This window comes from Dipodomys ordii, unplaced genomic scaffold, assembly GCF_000151885.1.
Source record: "Dipodomys ordii isolate 6190 unplaced genomic scaffold, Dord_2.0 Scaffold9, whole genome shotgun sequence".
Classification (NCBI taxonomy): domain Eukaryota; kingdom Metazoa; phylum Chordata; class Mammalia; order Rodentia; family Heteromyidae; genus Dipodomys; species Dipodomys ordii.
Window position 1 is genome coordinate 26,023,386 of NW_012267225.1, and position 22,209 is coordinate 26,045,594.

General features: G+C 37.4%; 1 protein-coding gene across 1 annotated transcript in view; it reads right to left on the reverse strand.

The window, feature by feature from the left end:
* The window catches only part of Asph (aspartate beta-hydroxylase), a 200,611-nt gene that overhangs the window by 66,969 nt on the left and 111,433 nt on the right, over nt 1–22,209 (reverse strand). The window contains exon 16 of the mRNA XM_013009269.1: nt 1,624–1,709. Within this exon, the coding sequence (XP_012864723.1) occupies nt 1,624–1,709 (86 nt within the window). The remainder of the gene's footprint in view (nt 1–1,623; nt 1,710–22,209) is intronic.

The following is a 22,209-nucleotide window of genomic DNA, read 5'->3' on the forward strand; positions in this document are numbered from 1 at the left end:
ATCGGCAGCCTGCATTTTTCACACACAAAATCTAGTGCACACAAAATGGAAGATACAAAACGAAGTGAGAAAAGGAGATTGTTGCTTTTTTTCTATTACAAAGTTCAAATTCATAAAGTGTTGTCTTAATAAAATTAAACAAGATAGACCTTGAAATCATTTTGTACAGTTAAATATAGAAGTATTACACGATGAATTTGCTATAACATTCTTTGAGTTACTACATTTTGATAAACTGTAAACAGGCTTGACACTAGAACCTTATCTAATGCTCATTATAGAGGTCTTTTTGTGTATTGGTATTTTTAACAGAGAAGTGGTTAGACCATTATTGTCTCATTTTAGTTCTAAACCCACATGTTTTTATTATCATCATTTGCTTTTATTCTCCTTCTACCCCCTTTTTTGCAGTTAATGTCTACTTGATTAAAAAGCATATTGCAGAAAAGCTAATGAAAGTCTAAATTTAAAATTTAAGTGCACAGCAAACAAAAAAAATTTCTATGAAAGATAAACCTGTGATTGATTAAAGGTATACTAACTATATTTTGGGACATAACAGCTGCATAAATAGGACAAATTTAGGGGAAAATGATTTTAATTATATCAATTGACCATTTTCAAAACCTTAACAACTAAAACAGAACAAATAATACTTCAAATTAAGTTAAAAAAAGTCACGCAGAAAATTGAGAGTGCATGTTAACTCTAAGAGAGAAGAATGTTAAAGCTACTACCATTTTATCTAATAAAAACTATCCCAAGAGTGTTGGGCTTATTTCATTTTATTTCTCATTAAAGTGCTATAAAATTAAAAGCTTCCACTGATATGGTACTTGGCAGTGCTGATGCTTGTGTTTTTCTTTATATTGATTTTTTCTAAAAACAAAGAAGGTAGGAAGAATATTATTCTCATTTTCAAATGAGGAAACTAAAGCTCAAAATGGCCAAGTGATTTGACCAAATACATACAACTGGAATGTGATAAGGTGGTCTAGAAGGGAAGTTGTACCTCTAGCTATAAGCTATGGGCTGATGTGCTGGGTATCCAATATTTTTTTTGAGTTACTACTTAGTTTTACATCATTAAAAACTTGGCATCATGGTACACAAACAATTACTTTGATAGATGGACATAAATAATGGGATGTTCGTTTTACATCACAGTATTAATCTTGACCTTACCAAAAAAAATCTTTAGGTGAGTTTTTAAATCACAACCAACTTAATTACATACCAACTTCACTGACTTTACTAATAAGCTCAATCTTAAAAAAAAATTCATGGCATACTCATACCAATAGCTACTAACAAGAATAGGCAAGTCAGTAAAGAAAAGTTTTGAAAGGGAATTGAAGAAACAAAAAAATTGTTTTCCTTTGGATAAGAAAGGAAGAAGTAAGAAACGATATAAGAATTGTTTTAAATGTTTCTTCCCAAATAGAAAAGGGGAGAAATTAAGGCTAACCATGGAATGTTCTATTAAGTATCAGATCATTTCAAAAACTGTTTCTTTTACATTCATCATCATCATCATCATCATCATCCCAAACCAGAATACCTGCATATACTTAATGGAAAAACCATCAGACATTTCTATACAAAACAAAAACATCAACATACCCTTTTACGTAGTTTTTCTGCAGCATCTAGTGCAGGTTTAATAGTCTTATCAAATTTATTTAAAAGTTTAGGCTTCTTTTTTTTAGCTGAAAGAAAAAAAGAGGCTTATATTTTAATTTGTTTTTATCTAATGAATTTTATATTTTACTTTCATACTGACTTTAATCTCAAAGGCTCAGTTTGCTTTTCAGACTCTGGGACCTCAGGAAGCTCTGGCAGAGAGGATTTTATTGATGGCATCATAGCATTTTCCAATGTGTCTTTTCTGTCATCAAATTCCAGTTAACATAAGGCTTATTTACAAGAAATAAAAAATTATTGAATTCTTAGAACACCCCCACAAAAGGTCAATAGTAAAATAATAGCATGCTTTTGAAGATCTGAGTAAAATAATAGCATGTGAATGATGTTATATGAGCACAAAAATAGATAAAGTACTAAAATCTCACAGTACCATCAAAAATTTGTTCTGCCCCATTTTAACCTCTTTATATTCAATAGCTTCTATTGCTTGAAATTCAAGTTTTATCCTATCATGATGATTTTTATTTTAAAATGTATAAAAAAAACCTCGGCATTTTCCCCAATGTTTAAAACAAAACAAAACAAAACCACAGGCACAATTTTTTCCTTCTTGTTGAGAGCAAAGAACAAGGTCTAGTTGTAGAAACAAGACATATTTATTTTGGTTATGTAAAGACCCTGGCACTTGCTCAAGCTCTTGTGCTTCAGTGTTCTGATCACAGATATCCTATGCTTCAACTGATTGCAATGTTGCTATTAGTCTCTCAAAATGGGTATATAAGACACTAGGAAATATTAATTTTACAGAGTTTAGACTTTTCAAAGTGTTTTAGTAAGAGTCTATTTTTTTATTTTATTTTTCAGTCACTGGCATTATACATGTATTAGCCTTTTCCAAAAAAATGTACCAAGTAAAGAAGAAAATGGACTGGTTATATTTCAAATCCCAACTTTCATTTTCAGGCCCTGTTACATTATTAAGAACAAATAAAATGGAAAATTTGAAAAAAATTAAAAACAATGGAAGGCATGAGAAGAGCATTAGTAATGGATATTTAGATTATATAAAACATAAAGTTGAGTTTTATTGGATAGATGCTCAAGAGTGGAATTGCTGGGTCATAGGGAAACTATCTTTAGTCTTTTGATGAACTTTCATACTGCTTTACAGTGACTGAATAAGGATACATTCCTACCAACAGTGTTGTAGTGTTCCCCTCCATCATTTGTGACTGTTAGTTTTCTTGATAATGGCCATTCTAACTGGAGTGAAATGGAATCTCAATGTAGTTTTGATTTGCATTTCTTTTATGGTCAGAAATGTTGAACATTTCTATTGGCCATTCTTACTTCTGAGCAATTTTTTTTGAGTTATTGCTTCTTTGAGGATTTAACTAAGGCTATTAGCACCATCATGTTCATTGAAGCATTGTAAACCATAGCCAAGATATGCCCTTCAGTGGACAAACGGATCAAGAAAAATGTGGTATACAAACACAATAGAATTCTACTCATTCATCAGAAAGGATAATATTGTGACTATTCATAAAAATGGAAAGACTTGGAAAAAATTATATAAACGAAGTAAGCCAGACCCCTCAAAAACATAGGTTGCATGGTTTCTCTCATTTACAGTAACTAGAATGTGCTTATAAATCTACATGTAAACACACTGGATGGTAAAAGAGAAAAAATACACTGGGACATGATAAATTTATACAGGTCTCTAGGCTAAAGAGGATATTTTTAGGAGAGGATCACATAAGCAAAACAGCTATGTATATCTCATCATACAAAACAATATTTATTAAAATGAACTCCAGGAAATGGAAACTATATAAGTTTTTTTCTTTGTTGCTATTTTTGTTTGCTTTCCCTTTTTTCTTGTATATTTTTCTGTCTTTGGGTGACTATAGGGGGGCATGGATATTATGTGACAAAAGGTGAACAAATGTAGCAGTGATACTCACTAGACACTATGTTGAAAACAAACTATACAGCTTGTGGGGTGGGGATGGGACCGGAATGGGGAAAGAAGAAAGGAAGGGGTGACACTGTTCAAGAGGAAATATACTCTTTATCTAATTTATGTAAGTGTAACCCCTCTGTACATCACGTTTGCAATACATAAAAATTTTAAAGTCAATAATGTTGACTTGTTTTTGTTTCCATTTGTTCATAAAAGATGGTTTTTTACTATGGTGTGAGGGAGAAGGTCATTTTAATAAAAGACAGAATCACACACACACACACACACACACACACACACACACACACACCTCACCCCCCCACACACCAAATTGAAGAGCAACAATCTAACCAGTTTCCTTTCCTGCCACCTATTCCCATGTACCACATCATTCCAAAGATATTTCTAAAACAAAATCTGTCCATGAGGCTATTTTGCTTAAAATACACTCATAGATCCCCCCAGAACACAACAAGCAAAAAGTCCATTCCTTAAAATGCCATCCAAGCAACCATGCTAGTAATTAATTACCCAGGAGCACATAGACAAAGCCCTGGATGCAATTGTTAATTGTGTTATTGCTCATAACAGCCACGACATAGGATAAAACCCCACAAAGGCCTCTTTTGGTTTAAATGGTATCGATGGCTGGCAGATTATTCAATCCCCCAGTCTTCCAAGCACCCTGCTCGTTAACCTCAATGAAACAGTGGTCATTCCTCAGTGGACTGAACTTCAGGAAGTTGTATTAGGGCTAATCCAGTGTTTCAGTCATTCATTCAAATATATCTTAAAATGTATCTGTCTTTCCACTATTGGGCTAGGTAATCCAAAGAAGGCAAGTCTTGTATAAAGTGCGCTCCCTTGAAGTAGCTTTCACCAATGGTCCCTTGGCCTCCATTTTCATCCAATGCTATATACTTTGAAGCCAGATTTCCTTTACTTAGCCTCTTAAGACAGCACCAATTTCACATTTCTTTGGCTTGTCTGTTGCTTTTCCACCTAGAAAATCTTTGCCTTTATTGTTAATTAAAAATATTTTATTTCAACATACAACATTTAATTTAAGTGTCATTCCCTCTGCCAAGTTATCTTGAAAACATAACTCAAAAAGTAAGTAATTTCCCGTGTTCATATCACATTTTATTTCTAGGAATATAAACTCTTTAAACTGTGCTGAAATTTACATTCACACCCTCATACTCACTCCTATTTCCCCCACCTCAGGCTCTTGTCAGTTGTTCTTTTCTATGAGGAAGGAACTGTCTTCACCTCATAATTTACATCCTGCAGTTAGCATGGGGTCTGTTCTACAAGAATTCCCCAACAAATGCTTCTTTCTGAACATGTCAATGAACCATCACATTCTAGAAGGGGAGACAGCAATGCCAATTTGTAATTCAGGCATATCAGCTGCCTAAAAAAAATTTAAAAATTACATGCAACCAAGGTAAATAAAGGAGAATAGCTTGCTTTAATAACACAAGGAAGGTGCAGTTTAAATTGCTCCATAGACGACAAGGAGGAGGGACAGAGGAAAAAGGTAAGATACAAGTTTGGCTTGAGATAATCCCCATGAAAGATCCTGTGGAGATCACTGATATTCACCTCACATGTCATAGTCCACTTCCATTTCTTCAATATAGTACAGAAGTGGCAGAATAATAATTTCTCAGATTGCAAGCGAGTTCGGTTCATTTTAGTGAAACATTAAAATGTCACAAAGCAGCCTTTTTTCATGCACTGAGTCACTGTCTAATTCCTTATCAAATTCTGTATTTTTGAGACAAAGGTCTCACTCTTTCGCCCAGGCTGGCCTCAAACCCCTGAGCCCAAGACACCCTTCTACCTCAGCCTCCTGACTACCTTAGGTCTACAGGTATTTGTCACTGTGTCAAGCAAAGTCTCTGTTGACTCTAAGCTGAGGTTCACTGGGCTCTTGCCCTGCACAGCTGTGGCTGCATGCCTGCTGCCCACACTATAAAAAAGATGGAACCAGGATTGGAGCTTGGGGTTGTCCCTGGGAGACTCCACTGCCGATGCTCTTTTGCACTGTTCTGTATCTCTGGCAGCTGGCCCAGAAGTTAAGAAACTAGGGTGTTCCTTGGAGCTTTGAGTGTGATGACAGAGTGGAATTAACTATTATCGTAAGTATTATGTTGGGAAAAGGAAGTAGCTGAACTTTGTATTATTTGTCTGCAAGGATAAAGGTAGTTAAATAACCATAGTAATTTTCTTTCATTGTGTATCTCAAACACCCAGTGTTTATACATTACCCAGTCATACCCTGGCTGAGGAGAAAGATCATAGAGTGTGAACCTGGACACCAGTGTAAGTCTCAGTGCTGTTATATCTGGGTAACTTGCTATAGTATGCTGATCCTTTATGTCTCCATCCATGACACAGGACATGCGTGACCAATCTCAGAGAACAGTCCTGGGGCATAGAGCATCACTTTCCACAACATTCATCTACAGTATCTTATGCTACTTACTTTAAAATTCTGCCCCTTAACAAACCTTAAGTGAGGTAAGCCAAGCTCAAAGAGACAGTGAATATATTCTCTCATATGTGGAAGCTAGATCTAAAGTATAAATGGAGATAATAACCTATACAGGACTCTAGGCATTCACATACAGACAAAAGGAGGATACCAGTAGGGGAGGAACCCAATGGTGTAACTCTCCTGAACATACAAGATACTATTTACCTTAACAAATTCCAGAAAACGGAAACATAGGTTATTTATGTCGTTGTTTTTGATGGTGGTGGTGGTGTTTGTGTGCTTTTTATTTCTTGTTCTTTTTCTGCTTCTTGGGTGGTAGGGAAGTATACACTACAGTGTACAGTATGTGGAACATGGACTATGCAACTTGGGGGCAGGGATAGGAGGGGGGTACTGGGAGAAAGTGAGGGTGGAGTGAAATTGTCCAAAAGAGAAATATATGCAGTAACTGAATTGTGAAATGGTAACCTCTCTGTACAACAACTTAATAATAATACCAAATTATATTTTAAAAAATTCTGCTCTTTTGCTGGGTGCCAGTGGCTCAAGTCTGTAATTTTAGCTACTCAGGAGACTGAGATCTGAAGATCGTGGTTCGAAGCCAGCCTGACCAGAAAAGTTCTCATAAGATTCTTATCTCCAATTAGCCACTCAAAAACTGGAAGCAGAGCTGTGGCTCAAAGTCATAGAGCACTAGCCTTGAGCAAAAAGAGCTCAGGGAGGGCTGGGAAGGTGGCTCAGTGGTAGAGTGCTTGCCTTGCATGCCTAAGGCCCTGGGTTCGATTCCTCAGCACCACATAAGCAAAAAGAAAAAAGACGGAAGTGGTACTGTGGCTCAAGTGGTAGAGCGCTAGCCTTGAGCTGAAGAGCTGAGGGACAGCGCCCAGGCCCAGAGTTCAGGCCCCATGACCGGACCCAAAAAAAAAGAAAAAAAAAAAAAAGAGCTCAGGGACAGCTCCCAGACTGAGTTCAAGCCCCAGGACTGTTAAAAAAACAAACAAAACAACAACAACAACAAAACAATTACTTTTTAATAGGAAATGTATGCAGGAAACATAATAGGGAATTTATAGAGCCTATTTTATTAGGATTTGAGGAAATTTTCATTTTAAAGATTTGTTTTATGGTCAAATATTTTCCAGGTAGAGGTATGAAGTAATTAATTGCTCTACCAGGCTTTATATGCAGACAGTTTGAATTTTGAGTCAGCAGCTATGGAGCTACACCCTATGCTTCCCTTGTGTTCCAAACTTTTCACAGGTAGAATATCCCTAATCCAAAAATCTGAAATCTAATTGAGTAGTCATACCTATAATCCTAACTCCGTGTGATGCTGACACTGTTGGGTTAGTGGTTCAAGGCCAATCAGGCAGAGAAACAGTTCACAAGACCCTTCTCAATGATGAACTGTATGTAGTGGCCTACATCTATTCTCAGTGACCAGGAAGCCTAACATGGGAAGATATAGAAAGACTCTATTGCAAAAAATACCGAGCAAAATCAAGGCAAGAGGCTCGGTAGTGCTTATAGTGTATACTTAGCAAGTGTGAGACCCTGAGTTCAACCCCCCGGAAATGTTCCAAATTCAAAACTTTCTAAGTGCTGCAGAATTTTACAAGTCTGATAATTCAATGTATACAATTCTGTTTCAACCATAAAAATGTTTTAAATATATAAAGTTATTTTCAATCTATGTGTACCAAGTATATATGAGAATAAATAAACTTTATTTAGATAAAGACACACCATTATGGACATGCAAATATCCCAAAGTAAAAAAAATCTGAAATCCAAAACCACAGCTAGTTCTAAACATTTTAATAAGGGATTACTCATCTTCTATAAGCTTTTAAACTGGAACATATAATGTATGAAAGACGGTTTATGTTATAGTACCTATTCAAGGGTATATTTTGATAGAAGCAATCTAAAAAGCAAAATAATATAAAGTGAAGAAAATATGCCAGGTACCAGTGGCTTATGCCTGTAATCCTAGCTACTCAGAAGATTTGAGGATCATGGTTCAAAGCCAGTCTAGATAGGAAAGTCCATGAAACTATTATCTCCAATTAACCCCCCAAAAAGCTGGAAGTTGAGCTATGACTCAAGTGGTAGAGTGATAGCCTTGAGGAAAAAAAGCTTATGGACAGCATGCAGGCCCTGAGTTCAAGCCCTAGGACCAAAACAAACACACACACAAAGGAGAATAAAATGTAAAGTCAAATAAGAGGTTGATGAAAAATATGCCCTAAGATGTATATGAAGCTATGAAAAAAATATATATCTTCCTATATTAATTAAAATTGGAGGTTATGGGAGCTGGGCATAGTGGTGTACATGCTTGTAGTCCAGCTACATAGGAGAAGATCAGGAGGATTGTAATTCCATGCCAGCTGGGGCAAAAAGTTAGCAAACAAATAGGCCAGGCTTGGTGGTCTACCCCTGTAAGACCAGTTACATGGCAGGCATAGATAGGAGGATCTCATTCGAAGACTGCCCCAGACAAAAGTGAGAGACATTTACTGAAAAATAGCTAAAGCACAAAGAAGCTGGAGGTACACATGTATTGTTAGTAGAAGTCTGAGGATGTCAAACTCCAGTTCTGCCAAAAAAAGAAAGTTACATTTCTCATTTTAATAGAATCACCAATGGATTTCAGCAATCTCAGCTGGGCACCAGTGGCTCATTAGGAGGTTGAGATCAGAGGATCATGGTTCAAATCCAGCCTGGTCAGGAATGTCTCTGAGACTCTTATCTTCAATTAAGAAGCCAGGGTGGGGGGAGGGGAGAAAGTAGAGGTGTGGCTCCAGTGGTAGAGTGCTAGCCTTGAACAAAAAAAATCTCATGAGCCTAGCTGCAGGAAAGCCTGTGAGACTCTTATCTCCAGTTAACCACCAGAAAACCAGAGGTGGTGCTGTGGCTCAAAGTGGTAGAGAGCTAGGCTTGAGCAAAAAGAACTCAAGGACAGCACCCAGGACTGAAAGAGACAAAAAACAGGAGGAGGAAGAAGAGGAGGCAAAAGAGGAAGGAGGAGGCAGAAGAGGCAGAAGAGGGAGGAGGAGGCGGAGGAGGGGAGACAAGCTCCCCTCTTCCCCCCACCCGCCCCCACACACAAAGAATTTCTAAATTTATCTTTCAAAGAGGAAAGTGTACATACAAGTTAAGACAAGTGACCAGAAGCAGTAGCACACAATAGAGATAAAATAATCCTAAATGCGGATTCCAGATGAAATACTATTTGCTATGCACAGGACCAGCACTCCTACAGTCACCCCACTCCCAAGAGACCCAGGGTTGGGGAGGAGCCCTCAGATCTGTTCCTTTTCATTTAAAGGTGGGAATTGCATGAGGTGCTCCCCATGGTGATGCTTCCCACTGGTGTCAGGAGCAAATGTACTGGCAGATTGAAGGACATCAGGTTATTTGCAAGGGGAGAAACCCAATCAGCAGACAACCACCCAAGTACTTCCTGCAGGAGCCTTTGTTTGCATTCTATGTGAGAAAGGAAAATGAATGTGTTTGGTCCCCAAAATAACACCTTCTGAAGCTTCTTTCTCCAAGGCCATCCACGTGACAGAACAGGGCAGTATTCTGGGGAAGAGGTGAGTTTGGGCCATGCCTTGTGGAAGAGTGGATGTCCCACTCTTTCTTGACTCTTAGGGCTCAGGACTTTGGTTGTCTTTGAAATTAAATAGCAGCTACAAACCAGCAGGACTTCAATTCTGCCAAGCTGAAATGGAACAGTGCACATAAATATTTTTTTTTCAGCTAAGAGACAGTAACTAACACAACCCAGTAAACATTATATAAAGGGCAATTGTTTCCATCTGCCCCTCGATGGAAATGATGTAGGATTCAGCTGGGAGCTTCCACAGCGCCGGCAAGTATTTTAGTTTATTAAATGGAGTTGGCTCTCTCCCCATAGGGTTATTTTAATAAATTATACATCACTCCCCTTCTAGAGTAATAATCCTCTAACAGATGTGACCCCATATGCTAAATTAGAAATTTCTAAGACGCTAAGTGATGTGTTTACAGAAAACCCTTCAGTACCAATGCAGTCCCAAGCTGACCAAAGCTCGACATGCTTTCCACACGATCTCCAGGCGTCTGGTGCCATGGCAGGGAAGCCACCTTCCACACATTTTAGTTTAGGTATAATTTGAACTATTTTGGTCTTCTAGTTCTTACTTTATTAGCAATAACAAAAATGAAGGGGTGCAAGGTGCTCCTGTGTTGTACAGAGCATGCTAAACACGAAGGAGGCTGTGGATTCAATCCCCAGAACAAAAACACTAAATAAGAGCATATGTAAATAAACATCAAAAAGAAACAGAGAGGGTTGCTTGATTCAGTATACACTCAGCTGCAGACACAATCTAACACCTAACGCAGGCACTGTAAGTAGGAAAGACAGGCCAGGCACCACAATGGCGTCAGCTCAAATAGTGTCGTAATGGTAAAATATATGGAGATAGTCACACACTTCAACAGCCCCAAAACATTGCTGTAAGATACAATAACCATGTTTATTACAATCAGCTTTCTAGTCTCTAATTACCAACAGCTCAATTACATCAGCCTATATTCTAAAAAGGCAGACAGAAATGCATAAAACATCTTTTAGGAAAGTAGCAAACTGTCTTTTCAATGGTGTTCAAGCTATTTAAAACCATCTTTAAATATTTGTTTCTATGAAACAGTGATTTTCCATTAACATCAAACACAGCAACCATTTCCAAGCATAACTGTGCAGCAGGATTTGCAGGGGAACCTGAAACAAAAGAGATGCTCACAAGCCTCAAAACCAATGAGAGAGCCACAGGTGGCCTTGCTGGGTAACTTCTCAGGATGTAGGATGTAAAGAAGCTATATATAAAGAAGGTATTTAGAAGCTTGTTTCCTGGTACTTATTTTTCACTTAATTACTGAGATGTCAATTAAGTAAGTCTATATATTTGATAGTCAATGTTTATGAGATCTAATGGTGACTAGCTTTCTTTTAAGCTAAACATTAATTACATAGGCTTCATAATTTTCATAAATATCATGTAAGTTTTAGGTATCATTTCCAAACAAAAGTAGAAAACTTTAAAAATCAATCTGACAATGAGAAAAATCTCAAGACAGCCTGTAGAGTTTTTGTCTGAAACTAGGAATGAAACCTGAGATTATAGCAGTTATTAACTTTGGCATTTTTCTTTTTCTTTTTCTTTTTTTTTTTTTTTGAGGTGGGGGTGGCAGACATAATAAGATGGCTACACACATTCATCTGACAACCTAACCACAGGGATTTCAGTGCTTGTGGAGTGATGAATAATTCTGCTTATTATTTTGTTATTTATTTATTTATTTTGAGGCAGGGGACTTGTTGTGTAGCCAGTAAAAATGATTTCCAAAGACAATGCAAAAATTGTCATGTCAGGCCGACCAAAGCTAAAATAAAAGGCAAAAATAGGCCTACACTATAAGAAGTGTGAAAAAGCATCCTTCAGGGAGTAGGAAAATAGCATTATATGTAAATACTGATATATGCAAGGAAATGAAAGGAATGGAAAGAGTAACAAGTAAAAGTAAGTTCTCTTCTGAAGCCTTTTAAATGATAATTTTTGAACAAAATATAAGTATGACATGGGTGTTGGTGCTTATGGAAAATATATTATATCAACAGCACACAAGAGACACTATAGGAACATAAAGCTACAAGCTGATACCATTTGTGAGTGTATATATATATATATATATATATATATATATACAAACTTTGTGAACAAAATTTTGGTAAATCAAATCCAATAGGCAGTTAAAAGAGTTGGTTTAATAGTTGAAGATTGATTAATGAAATATATGATACTAACATGATAAAAATGAAAAGCCATATAGCCATTTCATCAAGCATAAAACCAGCCTTTATCAAAACCTATGAAAAGCCTAATTCCTAATAAGTTCTATAAGAACTCTAAGCAGTATAGAAATAGAGGAAACCTTCTTAATCTGATAAAGTATATCTGGGATAAATCTAGATCCAACATAATATTGAATGGTGAGCCTGAATTCCTTCAATATATACAAGATCAGGAACAAGACAAAAATCAGCCACTCTTTTAATTTCACATGGTTCTTGAGTCTCTAGCCATCAAACCAGGCAGCAAAAGACATCCTAATTGGAAAAGGAAGAAGTACAACTGTCTTTATTCAAAGATGATATGAACAACTTTGTAGGAACTCTTATAGGATCTATGAGAAGCCACAGGAAAATAGAAGTCAGTTTATCAAGGTTTCAGGATACACAATCAATAAAGAACACCCAGTTTTATTTCTATATTCTAGTAACAAAACAGCAGGAAATTGAAATTACAGACTAATCTTCCTGAAACTAGCATCCAAAATATAACATATGCAGAATAAATCTGACAAAAGATGTGAATGGACACGTGTGTGGAAAACTACAAAACACTGATCAAAGAAACATTTAAAAGACCTAATTAAATGGAAAGACATTAAAGGCCTTGGATTAAATGGATTGACACAGGAAAGGTGACAATTTTTCTCAAATAAATATATGAAATTTCTGCAATTGTAGCCAAAATCACAGCAGGCTCTTTTTATTTGATAAAAAAAATGACACACTGATTCTAAAAACTGCATGAAAATGGAAAAGGCAGAGACTCTACCATAATCAAAGCAACTGTGAAAAAAACTAATACACCTTTATATCAAGATTTTGTGTGTGTGTCTGTGTGTGTGTCTGTGTGTGTGTGTGTGTGTATTCAGGCATGGACTCAGGGACTCACATTTTGCTTAGAGCATACAGTCTACCATTTGAGCCATACCTCTAGTTTTGGACTTTTGATGGTTTATTGGAGATAAGAGTTTCATCAGATTTGTCTGCCCAGGCTGGCTTCAAACCTTAATCCTCAGATTTCATTAAGGTGCTGAGCCTACAGGTATGAACCACTGGCACCTGGCTTCAAGACTTCTTATAAATCTACAGCAATTGAGACAGTGTAGTATTTATATATAGAGAAAAACAGATCAATAGACTTGGAAAGAGAGTTTACATATTCATACTTTCTGAACAACTGATTTCAATAAATGCGCAAAGGCAATTCCATGAAAAAGAATAATCTTTTCAGTAAATGTCTCTGGGACAAATGGATAGCCTATTGGAAAAATGAACCACCATCCATACCTATACTAAAAGTTGACAATTTTTTAATCAATTACACATGCCACATGTGATCCAACCATTCCACTCCAATGTAGTCCAAGGGAAACAAAAGCCCAATGACCTGTACAGGGATGTTCCTAACAGATTTATCAAAGACTGAACCTGCAAACAACTCAAAAGTTCATGTATAAATGTATAAATAAAATGAATCATATCAATAACATCAATAATATACATACTACTGTCAATAAAAAGAAACTATCATTACAATACAGACAAATCTCAAAATAATTGCTGAATATAAGAAACTAGACACCTCCCCAAACACTGCCAACAACAATAAAATCCTACAACAGAATAATGCAAACCATATAATTCAACTTACATAAACTTATAAGAAATATAAGCTAATGCACAGGGACCTTTTGTGAACCAGCAGTTGTCTAGGGAAGCAGTACCCAGGGTATAAAGTGCAACTGTTGGGTCCCTGGATATATTCATTATCTTATCTGTGATGAGAATTTCATACATGTCAGACATCAAACTGTCTTCCTTAGGTGCAGCTTATTGTATGTTCACTATAACTTAATAAAACCATTATATAAAACATATAACATCAAAACCATCATAGTACTATCATATCTTAAAAGAATTCAGAATAGTTCTGAATGTAATAATTGGATCCTGTCAATGATTATCCATGATTAGCTTAAAAATTGTATTTTGAAAAAAAGAATTTATGAATGGTGAGACAAAGGACAAAGGGAAACCAATGCAACAGTGATATACCCAAGACAACATGTTGGAAATGCTCTGTGCAACTTGGGGGAGGGGGGGGCGTTGGGGAGGAGGGAAAGTAGGAGAAAAATGAGGGAAGGGGTAACAAGTTTAACAAGAAATGTACTTATTACCTTACTTATGTAACTGTACCCCTTCTGTACATCACTTTAAAATCACCATAAAAATGTTGAAATAAAAAAGAATTTATACTTTGAAAGCATAATGAAATCTACCAACTACTGTTTGATGAAAGGGAGGACAAAAAATAGTCTAGAGGTATATAATAGAAAGGGTGAACATGGTCAAAGTGCATGACACAGAAATTGTAAATATCACAATAAAAACCTGTTTGTAAAATTCATTTATGCTAATAAAATGCCCAGTTATTGTCATATCAGTGATCACCATGAAACCCTTTTGTTCTATTACTGTATGTGATAGCTTCTGCCTCAAAAAGATAAATATCTAAAGAAACAACTTAAAAGAGTTCAAGGAAGTTGTTGTTGAGTAGATGATGTAGAAAGGTGACAAACATAAGAATTTATATTTTGATTCTGCTCATCTGAAATAGGATCTAAAAAGAAGTCCAACGAATTGGTTTTGTCTGAGAAATAATTGAGTCAGAACTTCCCACATGTTTTGTGCCATGTTGACTGTCTACTACAAATCACTTACAGAAGAATACAGTTACCATTTAGGATGTATCCACTACTTTTATATGAAAAAGAATATGGCAGTGGAAATGATGCTGTGGCTCAAGTGGTAGAGCTGAGGACAGCACCTAGGCCCAACATTCAAGCCCCACAACCCACAAAAGAAAGAAAGAAAGAAAGAAAGAAAGAAAGAAAGAAAGAAAGAAAGAAAGAAAGAAAGAAAGAAAGAAAGAAAGAAAGAAAGAAAGAAGGAAGGAAGAAGGAAGGTAGGAAGGAAAGAAAGAAAGAAGGAAAGAAAGAAAGAAAGAAAGAAAGAAAGAAAGAAAGAAAGAAAGAAAGAAAGAAAGAAGAAAGAATAGGGCAGTGTTTTGGGACCTGTTAGTCTAATTTCCTCTATTGCATTGATACGGTAATTGTGGATTCTTCTGAACAATGTAAATGATGGGTTTTGAGCCATTCTGGCACATATTTATTGAATGCTTCACAAGGTGTCCTGCTAGTTAGTGTGAGGGATATAAAGAGAGACCACCTACAATCCCCGCCTTCAAATACTTCAGACATTAGAAAGTATGTATGTGTGTGTACAGGTGGGGAGTGGTGATAGTAGTAAAATAATGACTAGAATAGGTTGAAAATACCATACAAAAGAAGAATTATAAAGTCCTTTGGGAGCATAAAGAAACAAGCTGCTACATTTAATTAGAGCAATAAGGAAAATATAGAAGCATAAATCTAATTTGGTGTATGGGAGACAGGGAGAAATATTCCAGAGGAACACACAACTGTGGAGGAAGAAACAGGAAGGAGGAAAGTTCAAGGATTTATGAACACTCTAGTGGCATCCCCCTAGTGGAGGGATGAGATTAGTGCGTGTCAAGGCCATCATAGATGACTTAGAGCCAGATTATGGGCTTCCTTGAACAATATCCAAAGGGAAAAACACTATGCTCTGCAGACAATGAGTGAGAACGAGCAACCATGTCTGATGTCTCTCTTGGAGCAGGGACATATAAATAGCAAAGAGATAAGGGGTAGTGATAGAGAAGTCATAAGGCTAAAAGAATGGCGGGATAGGCCGAGGTGGGTAGTTTAAGTAAATGGTTAAATTTTAGGGGAAATAAGTCTTGAAAATAAAATTCACAGGAATAGTCAGATGTGAGCATATCAAAAATAAAAATAAAAATTCTCTCTCTTTGGGTTGGGAAGGTGGCTCAGTGGTAGAGTGCTTGCTTTGCATGCCTGAGGCCCTGGGTTCGATTCCTCAGCACCATATAAGCAAAAAGAAAAAAGCCGGAAGTGGCACTGTGGCTCAAGTGGTAGAGCGCTCGCCTTGAGCTAAAGAGCTGAGGGACAGCGCCCAGGCCCAGAGTACAGGCCCCACGACTGGACCCCCCCAAAAAATCTCTCTCTTTGTGCTAGTAGTAGGCCTTAAACTCAGCCTGGCTCTGTGGCTTAGTGTTTTTGCTCAAGGCTAGCACACCACTATTTATGACCACTTATGGCCTTTTGCTGGTTAACTGAAGCTAAGAATCACATGGACTTTTCCTGCAAGAGCTGACTTCAAACCACAAACCTTAGATCTCAGCCTCCTGAGTAGCTAGAATTACAGGCTGAGCCACTGGAGCAAGGAGCAAAATTGTTTTTTTCTTATCAGTAAAATCATATTCAGATAAACCTAATTCATTGAATAAAATGCTTGTGGTAACTTTATGACGTTTATAGATGATCATGCTGCGTAACATAATGCATTACTGGACATGCAGTCACTTAGAGAGGTGTGATATTCCAAAACATCACAGGCTATTGTGAGCTGAAGACTTGAGATGTCTTGTGGTCCTTTTTATGAATAACATCATGTAGTTTATTTTTATGCAAGAGCATACCACATGTTTTGGTTTTTAACAGATGGCAAACTCTTTTTACCATGGTTTTAAGCTTGCACACTGGGAATGAAAACTATTTATACAGTAAACACTTTAGCTGATCCTTTCTTTGGACAAGTTTAATTAAAGAATATGATACCAACTGCACAATCAAGGAGACTCATGGGAGGGAGCAGGGACTTGCTTCCTTGCTGAATATATTATTTTATCCCAGCAATTTAAAGTATACATGGAAATTAATGGCACTACAGAGTCTTGTAATAAATCCCTTGAGCATTTAGCTTTTTCTGTTAGCTGTTTTCCAACTCCAGTGTTCATAAAGCTTTAACACCCCAGGTAGAAAGAAAATTTAACTTAGTCTTTAATGAGATGCCACTACAAGTATACTTTAAGCAGTCCCTCAATAAGTTTATATTTCGTTCTGTTTGTGGCTCTTCACTTTCCACATATAAATACTTTCTAGAGAAACATCCTTAGAGATTTAGCATCTTTCTTTAGCAATTAAGACATTAAGGGCCCTGGGATATGTGTGGATAAAGTTTATGACACTCATCAAGAGCCTCTTAGAAAGGGAACATACACAAATGCACAGTGTTGGATGACTTCCTTCTCACATGTGGATCTGGGGATAACATGTGTTATATATAAAATGATCACTGGAGGAGCAGACAATAGTCACTCATCCTGTGTAACATGGCACCAGGGACAAAGTAGAACAGCCATGCTACCTTCACAAAAGCTGTAGGAATCTGGATAGAAAATTATCTCTCTATTTTGCACATGGAAAAGGAAAGTCTTAGAGAGGTCTAGAAACATGTTTAGGATCAGAGGGAAAGTACAAACTAGAAACCCTGAGTCTGAACTCCAGTGAAGCACTCTTTCAATTGCACTATATACATTTTTCCCTTTTGGAGAGTGATTTTGCACTAGAAGGAGGAATTTAAATGCCTAGGAGGGCCCATGTCAGTGGTTCATGTTAGAAATCCTAGCCATTCAGGAAGCTGAGATCTGAGGGTCATCACTTGAAGCTAGCCTGGACAGGAAAGTTTCTGACTCTTATCTCCAATTAACCACCAAAAAAGACAGAAATAAAGCTGTGGCTCAAATGGTAGAATGCCAGATTTGAGGGAAAAAGCTAAGGGATGGTGATACCCATACTGTTAAGTACAAGCCCCAGGACCAGCACAAAAATAAATAAGCAAACATAAGTTAAGTAAATAAAAGCATAGGTAGAAAATGCTCATGGATAGACTTTAAAGTCTGATGAAGGTGAAGAATTGTCATGTCCCCAAAGTTCCTGTGACGCCACCAAGAATCTCCACCTTCGGATAGAATACCAGCCACACATTTGAACCTAACAAGTGTGGCAGATCAGACTCAACACTCAGGCTGGGTTCCTGCTGAAGAGAAGAAATGCCACATGAGGTGGTCAACCACACCAGTGACAATGCACTCGTGCCAATGCCCCGTCACTAGAAAAGGCGATTTAAAGATATTCCTCACGTTCTCCTTGCTGTCTAACAAGTCTCTTCACTTGTGTTCTATAATCATAGAGAACTGCTGCAGGAAGTATACTGTCAGGCTATTATCATACTTCTCAGGGGGTAAAAGACAATCTGCCTCTGGCCTCCTTCCTCACCCGACCCAGAGGTATGCAATTAAAGGCACAACAGCACACACCCTGCTGAGTCCTATACTGCTTGACTCCCCTGACTGTCTGAAAGCACCATGAAAAAAAACAGGCTGTGGAGAAAGGCACAAGGGGTTCACAGCCGTTAAAAAGCAAGCTGCAATATGAATCAAAGTGACAAGGCATGGAAATTAAAAGCTCACCCAAGTTCATTGGTTTTATGTTGAAGCTATAATTTGCAATTAATGCCACTTTCACCTTATGACTAGCTGAAATACATTAGTAGTAACATCATCAATACAGTAGGTATGGATGCACCACAAAATCACTGATCCTTGGGAGAAGAGGGACCACATTTCCATGACACATAAAATCAGGGTTATTACCTGTGACACAGCTTAATCAAACTTTGGCTTTTATATAAAGGATATCAATGAAAAGCATCATGCTCTATAAAAAGGTTTCATCCTCCTTGTTTCAAGTTTCACATGAAGTGTGCTTTACACAATTTGACTAGAATTAATATTATAATAGCTGTGGATTAACTAGCTCCATAGGTGCCAGATATAATATATAGAGTCTGGGAACTAGACCTAATTAAATCCATGACATGAAACAAGAGAAGGTACCCCCCAACAGAACTGAAGAATCAAAGAAGAGCATAAAAGTCAATGGACATTAGGGAGAAAAATGAATTGGGATAATTTTCTACCAACATAACAGCATCAAGGGATTCAAGCAGCAAGGGATGTTAGCCAATATAACCTCCATTACAGCAAATGCCTCTGATATCTGAGTAGCACTAGGCCCTTCTTAGCATGAGTTTGCTAATGCACAGAAATACTTACGATTGTTGTCCACATTACCTTATCACCCCTCTGTCATTAAGGTTAATTTAGTGCCTGAATTCACAGAGCTACTGTAAGGACACTGTCTTTGCTAACTGCATGAGCTCAAAGGTCATCTCTCCAGGATAATTTCAGCTGCTTTCCACTTTCCACCGCCCTCCTGCTGATGCTACTAGGCAATCTGCATACAACCTGTAACCCTTGACATTGTAGTTACTTGCTTTATTTTCAGGGTATCCCACAGAGCATGACACATAAAAGAAGCTCAAATGTTTGTGCCACTTAACAACACTCCTTTCAGCTACAAGTTGTTAACTCCTTCATTCAGTTTCCAGTTCAGGGTCAACATGCCAGGAACGGTGGCTCACACCTGTAATCCTAGCTTCTCAGGAGGCTGAGATCTGAGGATCACAGTTTGAACCCAGGAAAATCCATGAGAATTTCATACCTGTAATCCTAATTATAACTACTTAAGGAAATGATGGAAAGACAGCTGGCGGCCAGCCTGCGGGGGGATGGGGGTGTGGGGGGAACTAAAACAAAAAACCTACAAGTTAAATGGTCTGAAACTGGTTCCTATCTAGCAAGTATGAGGCCCTCAGTTCAAAACCTACTACTGGCACTATGTAAATCTGCATGAATGTATAGAGTTACCTTGCTTTGTATCTAAAAAAATTATATTAAACCTATAAAAGAGGACCACATGGACAGCATGAGTGGGGTATGAAACTTGAGGTTACATTCATCCTCTCCTAGTCTGAAGTTAGGCAAGCAATGGCCTAACCAAGCAGCATATTTACTCCATCAGTGCATTAGTTCTTGTTAGTATCAGGAAAGCTGGACCCATGAAGATATCATTGATAAAAATCACATGTGTTAATACTGAAGTTTGAGCATATGGCAACAGAGATGTCATTAAAATTATTCTTAGTCATGACGCAAATGTATAAGGCTCCAACCAGGGTGAGGTGCAAGGCTACAAATGGGAAAGAATGGGCGACCCACAGAAGAGGAAAGAGCTGTAGGATCTAGGAAATGAAGTTGAGGAAGGAAGCATCTAGCAAAAAGGAAAAGTCTGGCTAATAGTCCACAATGTCAGGGAAAGGTGGTGGGCTTGCTCTCTCCCCTGGCAGAGCATAACACAAGCATGTAAGTGGAAGACAGTGGGGATTCCATGCATTTTCACTCTTCCTAATACACAGAACTAGTATATAGGGAAATATAAGATTTTCAGTGGATGCCTAAAACTTAGATAGTAGTAAATCAACATACACTGTAGTTTTATTCATCAACATACATATTTATGGTTGTTTGATTTAGAAACTAGGCACAATAAGAGATTATCAATAATTAACACTAGATTAAATAATTTTAACAATACATTGTAATAAAAACTTCTTATTCAGGGCTGGGAAGGTGGCTCAGTGGTAGAGCGCTTGCCTTGCATGCCTGAGGCCCTGGGTTCGATTCCTCAGCAACACATAAGCAAAAAGAAAAAAGCCGGAAGTGGTGCTGTGGCTCAAGTGGTAGAGTGCTCGCTTTGAGCTGAAGAGCTGAGGGACAGCGCCCAGGCCCAGAGTTCAGGCCCCACGGCTGGACCTCCCCCCCAAATTTTTTTCTTTTTCATCTCTCTTCTTTCTGTCCTTCCTTCCTTTCTTCCTTCCTCCTCCCTCCTTTTCTTTCTTTTCTTAATTTCCACCCCCCTCCTTTGTTCCTTCTTTTTTTTCTTTGGTGTCAGTACTGAGGCTTGAACTCTGGCATTAGCTTTTGCACTCAAAGCTGGTTTTCTACCATTTGAGGCACACCTCTGCTTCTGGCTTTTTGGTGGTTAGGTGGAGCTAAGAGTCTCAGGGGCTCTTCGGCCCAGACTGGCTTCAAACTGCAATCTTCAGATCTCAGCCTCCTGAGTAATTAGGATTACAGCCACCAGAACCTAGCTGTGCTTTCTTTCTTAATATATCTTACTGTCGTGAACTCATCCTTGTGATGTGAGAAGATACCATGCCTGTGAAACAAGACAAAGTGAGGCAAATCCTGCAGGCCCTGTGATGACCCTCTGGTGACATGTGCTTCTAATTGCAAACAGCAGTTCACCATGAATAACTGCAACTATACATAGGGAAGTGACACATAAGACTGGACTACAGTACATTCTAAAAACAGTGTAAGAAACTAAGCACAGGACAGAAATTGCTGATGTAAATGCCAGTGGTAATTAGCATTTATTCAAAGCATAAAAACTGCTGTGGGTTAGAACTCTATGAAGAGCAAACAAAGATAATCTTAGCAGTGTATTTTTTTTTTCAAAATAATGCTTGGTCCAATTTGGGGTCTTGCTTAAACTACAAAGCATTATCTTTTAAAGGCACTGTTTTTGAAAGTTTCATTTTAAGTCAGCCTCCGAATTTGTAGCTAGTATGTAAATCTATATATTAATAGATGATGTGCTTTTAAATAAACAACAATATGGATTATCCTGATCTAACAAGAGCACATTTCCCACCAATTGAAAAATTAAGATCCTAACAACAATTTTAAAATACACTACTATCTGATGTGTTTTTCCCTTAAGAAAGCTATTTTCCTTTCCAGCTCACATTGTTACAATCATTACACAAATTAGCTTTGGAAAACAAGTAGTGCTCAATGGGAAGCGTTAGAATGAGATTTTAATGACAAGGAACAATTTGCTATTATTGTCCTGTGGTGTGTTTGACAGAAGATTCACTGGTGGAAACAGGTGTCCTGAATTATCTTGTGTCCTACAGTATAGTTAAAAAAAAAAAAAAAAAGAACAGAGAGAGAGGAAAAAAAGAAAAGAAAAAAAGCACAAAATGAAAAATAAAAACAAGTGGATGTATATTTCAACACAGCTAAAAATTTCTTCTGTACTTGCTGACACTGGTAATATATGCTGAGCTTATTTAAATCACTAAAATTGCTGTAATTAAACTTCTCCCCAAATCAGACTTGTATAAGAGTCGGAAATCTCCTATAATTAACTTATCTGTGGAAGTAATCAGACAATAACTGCGGGTGTATTTTAGGCACCAGGAAGACCGCTGTAGCTGTTGAGTGTAATGACTGTAATAAATCTTCAACAGCAGTTATCACATAACCTC